At 38.3% G+C, this 16,182-nt stretch overlaps 1 protein-coding gene across 1 annotated transcript; it reads right to left on the reverse strand.

The window, feature by feature from the left end:
* Positions 1–345: 345 nt before the first annotated feature.
* LOC128089439 (E3 ubiquitin-protein ligase Topors-like) lies at positions 346–9,643 on the reverse strand. Its single transcript, XM_052700881.1, has 2 exons — positions 9,537–9,643; positions 346–2,403 (listed from the first exon to the last, which is right to left on the reverse strand). Exon 2 carries the CDS (start codon positions 2,327–2,329, stop codon positions 515–517), a length of 1,815 nt encoding a protein of 604 aa, XP_052556841.1. The 5' UTR covers positions 2,330–2,403; positions 9,537–9,643; the 3' UTR covers positions 346–514.
* Between the last annotated feature and the right edge of the window lie 6,539 nt (positions 9,644–16,182).

Consider the following 16,182-nt stretch of genomic DNA (forward strand, 5'->3'; position numbering starts at 1 on the left):
GATTCACCATTCCTAGCAACATGCCTTGTGCAACATGTAGCATGACATCCACAGGGGTGAACTGAGAAGGGGCTGAAAGCAGTGAGCTCTGCAGAAACTGCTAAAGACTGATCTGCGTTCAGGGAACAGGGCACAGGGGAAACAGACTCCACAACAAAAGCACAGATCAAAAAAACTTCACAGATCTCAAGCAACATGATCAAAGTCATTCCCACTTTCAGGGAGAGCTGGGACCTGAAAGCCATTCAGCCTGGAGCACCCTTGACAACACCAACATATGTACTGCTGTACAAAACCCAAAACTGAAAGAGATGTATTCTGTTGACAAAGCACACAGACCATGTATTTGCTTTTTTAGACCAAAAATTCTTCTTGCCTTTATTAATATTTCAATATTAATAATAAGGGCTATTCAGTATCTACATAGAAACTGCTTACTGCTTTTCAGCAAAGGTCATTCTACACCACACACATGAATCTGGCAGTAAAAATTAATTGTACTAAATTGTAAGAACTATGCATCTTTCCAGTGATGTTCCTGGTGTTTCTTCTTACACTTTCTCTTTAAAGCACACTTCATTATCTCCGTCCCCTTATAGACTCCCTCCACACTTGGATTTCCCATACTTTTATTCTTTTCCTCATGTTTTATCTCACTACTTTCTTGGTTGTCTGAAAGGCTGCCTTTATTTTTGTAGCAGTCACTGAATGCTGGGAGACTATATTTTCTCTCCATAGTGGTGCTCCCCTTCTCTGTGTTCTCCAAGTGTCGAGTTTTGCACTTTCTCTTTCCACCAGGCTTTATGCTTCTTGTTTTGTCTGCCTCTCCAGAAGGGCTCCTTGATCTGGAGCTTGATCGGCTCCCTGATCTGTGTTGTTTGTAACAGGAGTCCTGTCTCTCCTGGAATCCCGTTTGGCTTTGCAGATCTGTCCTTCCGGTGAAGGACTGGATCCTGGATTCCAGACCAGGAGACATGTTTGAGCAATGAGCTTTAGTCTGAGTGCTCTTACTGCAAGAGAAGCTATCTCCAGCTGTCTTTGGACTGTGTAACAGGTAACTGCTTTGGTAACCGGCTCTTCTATAACAACAGTCACTGTCTAGGCTGCTTGATTTCCTTTGGCCATGGCCTTTGTGATGTGACCATGATCTGCTTGAATCTCTGGAGCTAGTGCTCTCACAACTAGTGGACTCTGTCTGACTTTTTAGAGAGGGGCTCGTGTCATGCGGCCTTGATATCCTGCTTCTTTTGCTCCAACTTTTGCTGCCATCTCTGCTTTTTGATAGTCTCTTTTTAAACTGGTATTTAACAAGGAGGTGCTTCCTCCAAGGCTGATGGCCATGAGTAGTTTCACTGTTCTGTGGACTACTGATCTTCCTCTTTCCGGACAGTCTCTGGCTATGAGAAGAGCAAGCATTTTCCATCCCTGGAGACAGGCTCCAATCTGAATCATGCGGAGAATGATCTTTGTTCTCCTGTTCATCCATTGACACTATCCTTTTGACTACAGAGAGCAAGGAGCTTTTATGACTACTCACATGCTTCTTGTACAGGGGAGAGAAGGGTAGTGAAGTCGTGCTTGGTTCTCTGTCACTCCAGCTGACATCCTGGATTGACTGCTCTTTCTTCATATCTTCCTTTTTCCTCTCCCTGACAGAGTCCTCAGAGTCTGAGGACAGCTCAGTCAGTTCTGGTGTCCTGTCAGCATAGAGATTAACATAGCCAGTGGTATTGTGGTACTCTGAAGAGTCACTGTCACTGGAATCAACACCAATCTGTAACTGAGGATGCAGTGTGGTTCTCTCCCAAACAAAGTCCTCATCAGAGCTCTCTAATACCTCTGGAGAAGTTGTGATTGCATTATACTCTTCTGAAGGACCTGGAGTTTCATCATTCCAGGACAACCAATCAACACTATGCTTAGATGAACCATGCTCTAGCACTTGAGAATCCACCTCATCTGGAAAGTCTACAAGAGTTGTTGAGTCTGAGCTGCTTCCTTCATTGTGCAATGGTGTAGGATAGTCAGAACTGGTATGCTGATCCCATACCTTTAAGTCAAAAGTTCTTTCAGCAGAAGTGATGATGCTGGAATCAGAGTAGGAAAAAGATTCATTTTCTTCTGGCCTAGATATGTCATCTTCAGCATGAACTATATAACAAAGAGAAAAGAAGGGCTGTTGGCAGAATGGGCATTCTGCTTTGATTTTGGACCATTCTTGGATACAAGAGAAGCAGAACTTGTGCCGGCAAGGATCTAGATACACAGTATTATCCAATCTGTCCAAGCATATGGGGCACTTAGAGTCAGGAGAGGTGTCCAATGGCATGGTCTGCAGCTTGCTAGGGTAAGCTTTGGGCTAACAGCTGCTGTCCTCTGCAAACAGGCTGTGGAAGCCGTGTGCTGCAAAAGAAAGAGACAAAAACTACGTGCACGTGTTTAACTTACAAAAAAACCTCAATCTCGTTGGTTTCCCCCCCCCAACCAATTCAAAAACGCTATGAAAGTCAATTTAAAATTAAACTCTACGATTTACAGTCGTTTGGGTCCAAGCTGTCATAAAATAATCTGAGCCAGAGAGGCAGCTTGCTCTAAATTCAGTTCAGCCAGTACATTCAGGCCTTTGTATTAACTTCAGCAAGATGCAGTTTTGATCAAATTGGTTACAGTGAGGCTGACAATTTCTGTAGTGATCTGCATAACAATTCTCAAAATTATGCCACAAAAAGCAAGAATTGTGCTGTTTGGTTTTTTTTTAATTCCCATGACTTTTGTCTTTTTTAACAACAAAATGGTACCATGGTGGTGGCACACATGCATTAAAGCCCTTAAACTTTTAAGACCCAAACTGCTAGGGCAATCAAGTATAGTGATAGTAAATTAGCATACACTACTTTTTTTTTTGTTTGTTTGTTTTTAAGTATATATTGCCACAGTCATTCTATTCCTACATCCTTTAAGATGATAGGGACTATCATGAGTAAAAAGATCAAAAGTAAATCTATTCATCTCCAAATCAGATAATACAAATACTTGAATTTGTAGTCCGTATTTTATGAAAGAAAAGCAAAAGTGTAGCCATTTCCAGGAGGTTACAACTGTCAACATTACATTTAATCTGACAACTACAACAAAAACACTTCAGCAAGATACATACCCTGCTGGGTTTGTGCCTGGTTTTGGAATAATTTGTCAACACGTTGGACAAAACTTCATTTAAAAAAAAAAAAATTGTTTCCATAAAACTGTTTTCTTCAAAAGTCCATCCTTTAACATAGGATGTGGAAAGCCTTGTCACAATGACAAGTCCTTGCTATTGAGTACTACCCCTCAACCTAGACTCAAAAAATTGAAAGATAGATACAAGGAATACTGAGAAACCAAGAAAGTATGATTTAATGCCAGATCCCAACAAAAGGTAGAAGAGTTTTCTGATTAACGTTGGAGTTTCAAAAATCAGTACGGAAGAAAAGGAAACCAAACTGGAATTGCTTATAGATAAAGGTACATTAGCATTTTGAGACATTAAACACACTTGCACAAAAAAAGACTCTTGGGTACTGCTTTGTCCTATGGGACTATTGTGTTAGCTGAACTCACAGTGCAACACTTTTGTTCCAGGATCTCCAAATCCAATATACTAGTTACATCTTCCCATAAAAACATTTCAGTTTTATTACAGAATTCTGGAGATGCAGCTTTGGGAGAAGCTTTGCAATAGAGTTACAGTGAGATTGTTTTATTCATTTCACCTATATTAATACTCTGTAGTCATGCCTGCACTTTATGCTCATACTATTTCCCCAAATTACTACAAGTTTTTCTATTGAAATTTGGATAACCAGGCAAAAATGCCTGAACACGGATGTTCAGATTTCTCTGAAGTATAAACATGTTCTGGTTGTGTCAAATTAGACATTGAAATATTTAAAGGAAAAAGTAAATTTGAAGTTCTTATGAAAGCAGAAAGCAATTCATCCTGCCTTTCAATCACCTTATTAAAATGCGGAATAGAATGACATTTGTTGTCTGAAGAAGCCAATACAGGAAGAAGAATCTTTTCTGCACTGATAGCTTTTTGCTTATTAGGCTTTTTTTTTTTTTTGCACAGTCAATAGGAAACATTTTTTGTTAGATATCTCTGACTTGTAAGTAACAGCAGGACTTCTCCTTCAGTTGCTACTGTGCAGAGATCAAACTTGAGGTTTAATAATGTCGTATCTTTCTTCAGAAAGAAGAGCAGACCAGTGAGACCCATGAGCAGTAGCAGTTTCACAAGAGGATAAGTTTCCAATGGGAGATGACTACTTTATCATCTGTATTTTGTCATGCATTTTAGTTTATTATTTTTGAAAAGTTATTTGGTTTCTTGAATTATTTGGTTCTACAGCTACCAGCTGCACAAGGTTTAACCATACAACAGAAAAAAAAAGGTTTGTTAAAATCTCTTAGTAAAGGAAACAAAAATGTTCATATGTTTTGTGAGAAAGATATTTCTTTCTAAGTAATGCTAGGCTGAAAGTGAAGTGAGCACCTTTCCATAACATTGTTCTTGTAGAATGATTGTACATTAATATTTTCTCCCTGGCTTCCATTTTCCCCACTACTCTATGCATTCCATTCATTCTACATCTACTCTGGCTGTGTACTCCCATGGTACTATATTCATCCTTACACTATCTTTTTCTTTTCATTTGTTGTTCTCCAAGGTATGAGCGTCTCAGTAATAAACTTGATTGCTACAGTAATATCTGTACTTTGATCCTGGAAAACATATTTGAGATAACTAGTGAATTTTAACCAAATTGCATAAAGCCCCCAAACAAGAAGAATTATCTGTGAAACTGTATCAATATAACAAAACCTCAAAAACATTTTCCTGTGGTTTTAATACGTGGAAGTCTTGCACACTGAGTGAACTTCCACTATCTGTTTTGTTTGGCACAAACTAACATTAAGCTACCACTTCTAGCTCTTTGATAACTCTTCCTAGTCTGATATCCTTAACTAGAAAATGAGCTACAAATTGCATTTTTATTTTTTGTTTGATCTTAACATTCTCAAGTTGTGCTGGTTTTCTTTTAAATATCTTATTTGAAGACAGCTAATTCAAATCAAGGACTGTCTACTTTTAGAAGCACAGATTTCGTTGTAGCTTACAGTAGACAAGGCATTGTCAACATAACAAAAACTGAGCCATTCTAGGGGTTCAAAATATCTTGTTTTCTACCTGTGTAAGACTATGGGCTTCTTTGAAATTTGCAAAAGCCTGAGAGAAAGTGGCACCCAGCTGGTAGCCAAGTATCATAGGCCTATCAGGAAAGCTTTCTGCCATTGATCTCTGTGGTGAAGAACATTTCTAAACTTGAATTCTGAGGAGTTTATACCAGATGGGCATCAAGATCTAAGGCAAAGAGTGTGGAAACTGGGGCTGAGTTACTCCATATCTTAATTCTCTTTCCATTTTCCAAATTTCCATTTCTTAATTCTCTTAATTTTCTCTTTCATGAAATGATTTGCTCATGCAGATCAAGCATGCTGGTAGAAAGGTTTACATTTCTCACTCAACCGATTTCAAGACCTTCAAGTTTTACTTGATGTATAACCCTTTGCCATTCTGAGTACAGTGCCTGAGAATTTAGCAAGCATGATCCCACTAAGAAATCTAACCTTGAATTATTTGTAGCAATGGCTACAAATAAACTCTTAAAAGTTTGGAGTGACTTACACATAGAAGCAAATCCGCTTTATCAGTTCTTACCAACTGTTAATAATTTTAAAGTCACCATATCAGCCTCACACATATTGCCCCCCTTTATCATATAAATAGGGGACAAATTCCTTCCTGTCAAATTTAATCAAAGAATCTAAAAGAAAGCAAAGAACCTTATCACTTACAGAGAGACAAAAAGAAGAAAAAACCCCAACACTTTCTTATGCGTGCAAGGAATAATTGGGATATTTCAGTGCTCTATGTCAGTGTTTACACTGCTTTCAGACAGATCATTTAGATATATGGTGAAATTTGTTGAAGAATAAATTTGAATAACAAGCCAATAAGAATGGATACAGTATGATTAGCAATTTATACCAAAACACATCATTTTCTGATATGAAATCAAACAAGAGAAATAAAAACACTATAATCATGATTGCTAAAGAGACATTAAACTATATAAAAAAACCTCAAGATTAGTAAAAGAGGAGAAGGTACAGAGAGATGATATTTCAGCAAGATATTACATAGTGATTGCCAATAGATCTCTCCAAAGTTTCCAGAAGACAAGGAGGGAGAAGAATATTTAATTTTAATGTCTCCAAAGCTTGACTTTTCCTGTAACATTTATAAAATATTGAAAGAGGAGGAAAAAAAAAGTGTGATATGATTGTGAGGTCTGTGGCTGGTTTTAGTTGCTCTTGAAAGCAACTGCCATAAATCTTGGATGAAGTCAAATAAGACTGATGATTTTGATCTTCAGTTCATTCTTTCCTATCCTTTGAAGGTAAATGATCCTGATGGAACTGGAGATAAGCAGAATAGCTTTCTTTTGTAATCTGCATATCCAATGATCAACACATCTACTTTAGCAAAGTTAGGCAATTTAGGCAATTGGGGTTGGACTCGATGATCTCTGGAGGTCCCTTCCAACCCCTACAATTCTGTGATTCTGTGATTCCTCCCTCTAATTTTGGGAAGAGTTTTTTAGTCTTTGTGCACACATGTGCATATGCACATCTGTCTACTCTTGTGTGCAAGCAGCTGAAAACTAGGGTCTAATAGAAGGGGAAAAGCAAGAAGAAAACCTTTTGGTACATTTACTTCTTTCCTCTGTATCAGTCACATTGGAAGATAACCACTGAAATGAACCAGAGATGAAAAATAAAAAGGCATCAAAACAACAGATTTTAGGCAAAATAAATTCAAGCTTCACACTTATTCATAATATACTTCACTGGTCTCCCACATAGTTTTCAAATTAGGAATAAAATAAAATGAAGTTACTTCTTCTCTGTGAAGACTGTCTCAAGCAGCAGGCCCAGGAGAAACTATTAAGGTTCAGCAAATCCAAGTACAAGTCTCACTTATGGAAATGCCTGCTGTCAGTACAAGCTGAAGAATGAAAGGATAGAGCCCTGACAAAAGTCTTGGAGATACTGGAACATGGTAAGTTGGACATGGCAGCAGTGTGCCCTTGCAGAAAGAAAGCCAGCTGTACCCTGGACTGCATCAAGAGAAGCATGGTCAGGAGGGTGAAGGAGGTGATCCTGTCCCTCTGCTTTTTGCTGGTGGGGCCTCATCTCTGGAGCACAGTGTCCAGATGTGGGATCCTCAGTACAGGAGAGATGTGGACCTGCTGAAGTGTGTCCAAAGGAGAGCAACAAAAATGATCCAAGGGATGGAAACCTCCCTTATGAGGGCAGACTAAGAGAGCTGGGGCTGTTCAGCTAGAGAGGAAAAGGCTTGAGGACACCTTTTCATTAGCATTCAACATTTCAGTTTCTAAAGGGAGCTAAAAAAAAAAAAAAAAAATAGAATCTTTAGCAGGGTCTGCTGTGACAGGACAAGGGGAAACAGTACCAAACTGAAAAAGGGGAAATTCAGACTTGATATATGGAAATCCGTTATTAAGATAAGAGTTGTGAGGCACAAGTGAGCCACAAGTTGTGAGGAACAAGTTGCCCAGAAAGCTGGTGGATGTCTCATCTCATCATCTCTGGAGACGTTCAAGAGGAGGCTTACTGGGGCTCCAAGCACCTGATCAGACTGTTATTGTCCCTGTTCACTGCAGAGGAGTGGGACTAGATGCTCTTCAAGTCCCTTCCAACTCAAATGATCCTATAAAATTTTCTTATTCAGTCAGTTTTTAGTAGAAGCATACAGTTTGTACCATAAAAACCACTGTCACTTTCCAGAGGCATGGCACTGTTATCAGAAGGATGTTGTACACTGTCACTGAGAGGCTGCAGTAAATGTAGTATTATGAACAGGCAACTTTGCATCCACTGCACAAGGGAAATCCTGTTGTGTGACAACATGCATTTCCATCTATCATATATCGGGTATCTATCTATCAGCTTTGTCAGATAATAAGCAACTCCAGAGCTTTTTAACATGTGACAACAGAAAATGAGAAAATATTTACCTGATGAAAAACGTTCTCCAAATAATAGAGATATTAATATACTATGATCTAAGGCAGAGATCTGTGAGAAACTGGAAGGGAGCAAAATCAGCGAAATAAAAGGAGAGTCTTGAGAATGGATGGCTATCACTCATTTAATTCAGGAGAAATTATTTAAGGAAGTTTCTAAGTGATTGATCTCAGAAAAGGACTACTTTGGCTTCTTCTGCTTCCTTACAAAGAAAAAGAAAGTCTGAGAGCATGTGTTACATCCAGAAGAATAGCAGAGGAATTCAATCTTTTTGGTTACATCTTGATCAATGCTATCACAGCACACCACATCACACCTCTACTCAGATCACACCTGCCTATCCCACTGATGACTGGGCCCCAGAAAAATCTAACAGATGAGCAGTATGTAACAGCTGCTGAACTAGTTCAAACAAGCAGACAGAACACTGCATCTATTAACTAGTTAGCTACTTTGTCAGGGAAGATGAAAGCTTAAATTCACTGGAGAATTTTCAAAGCCATGTTTTTCCAACAGATAAAGTATTCTCTCTAACCATTACTTTGCCTTTGTTACATGTCATTGTCATCAAGATAAGAAAAGAAATTATTTCATAACACAGCAGACTGCAGCTAATTTATCACGAAATTTACCTTCCCATTTTTTCCCATGTTGTAGTTTTATTTATTTTATGAAACAGCATCACCAATGTTTCACATTAAAGCGACTAAACATAATGAAAACAAAAAAGTATGAAATACATTATGGAAATCGTGCCTATTCTGCTATTCTTGTGACTTCCATCCAGTCTGCTTATCTTTATTTGGCTTTCAGACTAATGGTAAACATTTCTGAAATGCTTGAATTTACCCCAGGGGTGAAGCTTGATTTCCACACTAGTTATAGTGAGGAAAGACTGTTTAAAACATATGCATTCAAAAAAAACTCTATAGCTGCTTTTTAACAATTAATACTAACCATAAGGGGTTTTTCACCTCACAGAATTTGGATACCAAGACAAGCATTGACTGGCTAGAAACATTATGTAGTGTACTACTTGATATCTTAAAACAAACAATATATGCCTTAAAATTAGACTTAGAAGTTCAAAATTACACCCTCATAAAGGCTTATGAAACTATCATCATTGCTGTTTTAAATGCTGACATTTATCATTTAAATTAATGCCATGACAAAAATAATATTCCTCTAATAAAAAGCATTAAACTTCTTTTGAGAGAAAGAAATAATGGATCTCTTCTCACTCTCCCTTCATACTCATACAAGTAAGTCCAACATTCATTACAATTATTCACTAATATCATAGCAAAAATAATAAACTTAAAAAGCATTCTCCCCTCTCCCTTCTCTGCTGTTTTACACCAAAACCATTTGTAAATTACCTTTGAGGAAGAAACAATTCACAAATCCAGAACACCTCCACAAAAAAGCAGAACCCTCACCATCCACCAGCTCTCCCTACCAGCCCCTAGCACACCTGCAGGGTTTTATACCAATCTTCTCTCTGCTGTGTTTGATGCAATTATATGCAGCTGGGCCAGGACATCTGACCCAAGACTCTCCAACTCAGAACTCAAAGTAGAGTGTACACTTTGAACTCTCACCTACATGATGTGATTCCAGGAACACAGTAAATCATGGAATTGTGCCCTCAATGGAGGATAACCATAACTTGAATATTTGCCCCAGCCAGGCTGGGATGTGCCACGCTATTGTAAGAATGGCAGTGGCTCTTCCTAAACCTTGAGCACTCACAGACGGACACAGAGGGACTTAGCTTACTGAATCTGTACAGTCTCATTTCTCTGGGACATGCAGTTCCAATGACAAATGCTGCTCAGTTCTCCCAGCACACATTAGAAATATTTCCAGCAAAACACCATCAGAAAAAGAGTCATCATTTGCAAGCCAGTGTTTTATAGCATTCTCCCTTCTGAGGAAAGGCAGAGTACTGGAGCTGTGCAGCCCAGAGCAGGGAAGACTGAGGGGGAATCTCATCAATGTTTACAAATAGCAAACAAGTGAGAGTCAAGTGGATGGGACAAAGTTCTTTACGGTGGTGCTCAGTGACAGAACAAGGGGCAGTGGACATCAAACTTCCCATCTCAACATAAAGAACTTCACTGTGAGGGCAACAGAGCACTGGAACAGGCGGCCCATAGAGGTTGTGACATCCTCTTCTCTGGAAACAGACATAATTCTCCCATGCAACCTGTTCCACGGAACCTGCTTTAGAAGAGGATTGAAATGGATGATGTCCAGAGGTCCCTTCCAACCTCTACTATCCTGTGATTCTGTAATTCTTAATTTCAGGACAGAATGAGTTGTTTGTCTTTTCCCACCCTATTTCTTACTGTATATTTTATAAGCCTGGCTGATGCAAAAATGAAAGTTCTTTTATTCTTCTCTAATCTTTAAATAAAATGTTCAGATCTGTCTGATGAACAGTAAGACAGCAAGCAGGCACAGTAATTCAAACAGTAATCTATGGGCATATATATCATTCTGCAATGGTACATTAATCACTATCTTTAAAAGACAGCACAGAAGTGATGAAGTTTTTTTCAATTGTGTTTACTGCAACTCAGCTATATTCAAGTGTTTTTAATCTGTGCCATTACATCTGAAGGTAATAACTGTATTTTAATCTGGAAATCTTTCCTATCATCTTCCCAGATATGATTGGAAAGAATCATAAGCAAAGGAGAGGTGACTTTTGAATTCAGAAAGAATACAAAAATACTGTCATGCACACAGATAAGTTATCTCCAGAATATAATATTAACATTGCCTCTAAAAGAATAATTCATTCAAGCCACTGAAAATAAAACTTTCTATACAATAAATTAAAAAAAAGAAAAATAGAGCAGAAGAAAAAGATCTATTTTCCAGACAGCTTTAATCCTGCCAGTGAATGGACTGTATTTAGTTCGGTATACTTGAATAAGAAAAGGTGAAAAGGTTGGAGAAAGAGGCGAGAGTTTAGCTGTTAAGGGGAGATGTTAAAAAAACTCACACACACAACAGAATAGTAGCTGGGCTGATAAAGTACCCTTCATATCCAGAGATATCCAAAAATCCTTTCAAAGATCGTAGTATTATATTAATGCAAAAAAATACAAAACATACCAGCCTTTCCATATTCATGATGATGTACATATTGCTTTGGAAGGAGGATTCATAATAAGAAAAAATGTCAGCTCTGACAAAAAGGTTTTCCCTGAAGCTCTTTGATAAGTTTACTTCTGAAAAGAAAAACTGTAGTAAGGCATTATTCAAAGGTATCATGACTAACCAAAGTTATCACTGCATATTTGATGGATTTTTATAATATCTTATTTCTTGCTAATGTTTTTCTTCTCTTCCTCCTCTTCCTCACCTTTTCATTCTCTTTCTCCTTCAACTTCACCTTCAGCATTTTCTCCTTCTCCTCTGACCTAAGTGTTCCCTCTGTTGTTTCTCACTGTTTTACTTCCCTCCTCCTCTACCTCTGCAGCACATTTTGCCATTTCTTGAGTTCATTTTCATGAGCTTTGCTGATGGACCTTTGTTCTGAGCTGTGTCCATTGAAGCCATTGTTGGAGATGGCATGTGGCAGCTATGGGTCTTTTCCCACAGAGGTGACACCTACAGCCCCTGCACTGCCAACACCCTGCCATTATCATGCAGTACAAACTCCTGTTCAAACCTTGGAAGACCTCTTTACCCTGCAGACAGGGTAGGCAACTTTGGTTGGTTTGGAGAGTTTCACTTGCCTGCTTGATTTAAAAGAGAGTAGGGAAAAGGAAGAGGTGAATGCACTCACTGAGAGTTCTAGACAAAAGGCAGAGTGGAAATCTTTCCTTTGTGGGTTGCACTACAGGCAGGTATGACTTGCCAAGGACCTCACCATTACTCATCACACTTATCATCTTGCTACTACGTCCTTCGTTTCCCTCTAGTGATGGCTGTTGCCACCTCTTAGACTTCATTCTTCTGCTCCTTACAAGTACAGTTATGGGGTCCAGAAGCTGCTCTCTCATCTCAAATGTCTGTAGGTAATTCCACAGGCATTTGTTGCAAAAGGTACATCCAAGTGTAGTTCCTTTCTTATAAGCCAGTATTTAGTACAACGAATCATGACAAAATGTCATCCCTGGGGAATGCTGAAATTATTTTGACATCCTCTCATGACCTTTTTGCAAGCATACTCAATGTAAAAAGTCCCTCGTGGTTCTGCAATGCTTTTACCTTGTCACCCAAACTCTTGTTCCTGTTGGGCGACAATAAACCTATTGTTGTAGGTGATGACCAAGCTATTGCTCCTCAGCCTTCTGCTTCCAAAGAAAGCAACCACAAAGGATAGCAAAGCAGGAAAATTAGTTGAAAGCTATGACAAGGGTATAGCAAACATAGAAGAAGGGCTTCTTTCCTTTTATTTTTTTTTCCATTTTTATTTATTTACGTATTTATTTTAAGGGAGGCACTGCAGAATTAACAGGACCTCCTTTTTTGGAAGTTCCCTTTCTTGATCATATTTGAAAAATAAAATCTGAACCAGAGCTAAACTAGCAGTTCTTGCAGGTTCTTTCTAGTTCCAATATAATTCTAGACTCCAGATCCATGATTCTAAAAAGATTGTGAATCACAGATTAAAAGAAAAATTTCCTTTTAAAGTGTGAGTAATGTGCTCTGTATTAATTCTACTTTACTAGTTCCACAATAGATTCAACTATGCTAAAACACACTTTCCACCTTTTCTTGAAAACTGGCCTTACATATCCCACACTGAGCTAACAGCACATTCCTGCAAATCGTGTCAATACATAGAATTTGTCTCTTCTAACATATCTTTTGTGATTCAGACCAACTTTGTTTCGTAACGAAACATAGGTTTCTTTAGCAGCATTTATAATCAGAAACAAAATATGATTAAGCATCTTATGCTATCCAGTCTGATACCAACCACTACATCCTCATTTTACTTAATCTATGAAGGCTTATAACATATCTCAGCCATATTATGCTTCCATCATTTTACTTGTCATCCTCTTTTTTGGTAAAAGGAATGATTGACACTTATACTGAAAAAATGTATTCTATGGCTTTGGTACCAAAATGCTAAAGAGAATTGTACATGTGCAGTAAGATTAGAGATGCAGCTTACTGGGATTCACCATACATTGTAAAGGCAAGAGCCACTGATCTGTTCATATGTACAGCAAGCCACGAGGATAGAAGTTTTTGCATCTTTTAAGCATGTTAGAAGTAAATCATGTGCACCTGCAGATCAGCTCAAGCCAACTAGTTGACAAGATAATGAGTGGTTTAATCTCAAGTGAGCAGAAGTATTTCGTGAGTCAGGAAATTCTGAAATCTAGCTGGTTTAGTCCGATTTATTTTCAGTGCTCCAACTTGACTTCAATAGCAGCATGGATTGTTCTGAAAATACTCACTGAATAAAACACATTTTTCAATTCATAAAATTAAATCCTGGGGAAGATAATTGAAATATGGTGTAGATTGCAGAAGTAAAAGGAAAGAAAGATGGTTCGAAGGGGAAAAAAACTCTTCAGGAGGGGAAGGCACTCTTCTTTCTGTTTATTTCTCGTCTATCCTCTGCTTCGTCAGAAAACATTTGAAACATTCCTGACCTGTTTCTTTGTCTCTTCATGCACCCAAAAATAAAGATGGGAAGTACTGGTGGGAGTCCTCTCTTGAGCTAACTGAACACTCATACTCCATTTTCCTTGGCCCCATGTAAAGGCAAGTGCCCACAACAGGTGGCAAGCACTGCCAAACACTACTGGAAGAAGGCTCACTTCTACCGGAAGAAGGGAGAACCCAGACCTTTTGTAGAGCACAACTTTATGATGTTCAGAAAAGAAAACTTGTTTGTTAATCAGCCAGCCAACAAATTCTGCACAATCTGTGGCTTCTGTGTAGATTTCTCCATGAAGAACTTACTGCTCTTGGCAGACAACAAGGTGACACTGCCACAGCTTCCCCCAGTCTGGATGGCCAACCATGTCATCTGATGGCTGCAAGATATGAGCCATCTCACAGTGAATCTGTTTCTAATTTTCAGCTTTTTAAATTATGTTACTTGTTTTGATCCTTCCTTCTCTCGTTTTTTTCCAGTCCCCAGCAATATTCACACACCATGGCTGAAGCCATTGGAGAGCATTGCCCTTTCAAATCAGAGAAAAAGAAATCCCTTTTACAACCTCTCTTTGGAGCAAAGTCTCTTACAACCTAGAGGCACACCTATAAGCTTCCTTCACACTATTCAACTTGAACTTATCTTCACATTGATGAGACAGCCTGAGCTTCATACAACTTACTAAGATAGGTCTAGTTGTTTTGGTGGCATGGGGACAGAATATTAAAAAGCCTGAAAATGCATGCAGTCCTGAGGCATTAAAAGGTGTTTGCAACAAAGACAGCAGTGATAGAAAATAGGAGGTTTGAAGTTTTTGTCACAAGCAGTGAATACTCACAAAAGAGAGCTCTGATCTTTCAAAAAGCTTGCTGAATAAAAACAACTCCTGAGCCACCTCTGGCTTCATCTCAGCAGAAAAATTGCAGGCTTTATTTTCAAACTAGCTGAAGTTTATTTACAAAGAGGAAACAGCAGGTTTAACTTCTTTGATGTCTGAAGTACAAAGATGATATTTTAGGCATTGTTTGGGTAGACTGAGCTAAGGAGTACACTCACACTATCTACTGAGAAACCAAGCACTCAACCTAGCATCACTGCAGTGAAAAATTTCCAGAGTCATACAGCCGCTGGTGCAAGACAGAATACATTTGAGGCTGGGTTTTTCTTTTACTGGCATGGAAATCAACTCCATTCTGAACCAGAAGACTGTTCTAAAAAGTTCTAAAGGATTTGCTTCCTTTTTAACATCAACAAGAAGAAAAAAATAAAAAGCAGTTAAAAAATGTTTTCATTTTTGAAAGTAGGATTCTCTGGGTCATCAATAGTAGATGAAGGGAGGGTGGAAGGAGACAAACAAAACAAAACAAAATATGCATTGACTGCACTGCTCAGCTTGGTGTCATTTACAAACTTGCAGAGGGTGGAGTCGATTCCATTATCTATGCCACTGATAAGGATATTAAGGAGTACCAGTTCCAAGACAGACACCTGAGGGACACCACTCATGAAATCTCTCCTTTCAAACAAATATGTCAGCAGAGAAACCTGAAATTGCACTCATGCATATTGCTATTATTGGCAGTGTAAGAAAGGTGAAAATCAAACTCCCAGGTCTTTTCAGGCGCAGCTAGTTTCTCAAAGCATCCGTATTTTCTCACATATAGTGAAGGTATAAGACACAGCTGATTAACAAATGCATTATAGCTCTCAGGTAATTCCTCTATTCTTGTTATTTGTATACAAGATACTCTGCATTTTCTAAACACTCTTCTTCACTGGTCGCAAAAGAATTCTACAAGATCTTTTCCACTCATCTATACATATCTTGACTATAAACATTTGATAAAATATGGTAAATTGTATCTTTTTCATTGAAACTTATTGTGCCATATTCCATATTCCATACTCCAGCAACATCCATCACACACAGAACAGTAACAAACTGATTTGCTGTCACGCAAAAATTATTTTGAGGCACCCTCTCTGAATGGGAAAATAGCACAGAAGTGCAACGTAGAGCAATAACACAAAGAAAAAAATGGAAAAACGCTGCCCAAATCCGGTCAAGTCATTTATCCTTCCATTTTACTTCAGCATATGCTTTCAAGTAAAGAAAAAAGGGTTAAATAAATCATTATTCTGATTTCTCATCTGAGTCATTCCATCAGCAGTGTCCACAAACCCCCCTGCCCCAATTCTTCTGCTTCATTATTTGTATTCCTGTATGAAAGAACATTATTGTACTCAATCATGTCCCTCAATTACATATTTTTTCTTTATCCCTTTTTTTGTTTGGGTCTCCTCTGAAATGTTGGGTGACAAGTCTGTAAGTATTAAACGCTACACAATTTTTACAAAGAAATTATTTAAACATTAATATAACAAAT

The sequence above is a fragment of the Tympanuchus pallidicinctus genome, unplaced genomic scaffold (genome assembly GCF_026119805.1).
Source record: "Tympanuchus pallidicinctus isolate F22 unplaced genomic scaffold, pur_lepc_1.0 scaffold4, whole genome shotgun sequence".
Lineage (NCBI taxonomy): Eukaryota > Metazoa > Chordata > Aves > Galliformes > Phasianidae > Tympanuchus > Tympanuchus pallidicinctus.

Excerpts from the sequence above, each read along its gene's own strand:
- LOC128089439 (XM_052700881.1), bottom strand. The coding sequence starts at position 2,329 with ATGCCATTGGACACCTCTCCTGACTCTAAGTGCCCCATATGCTTGGAC.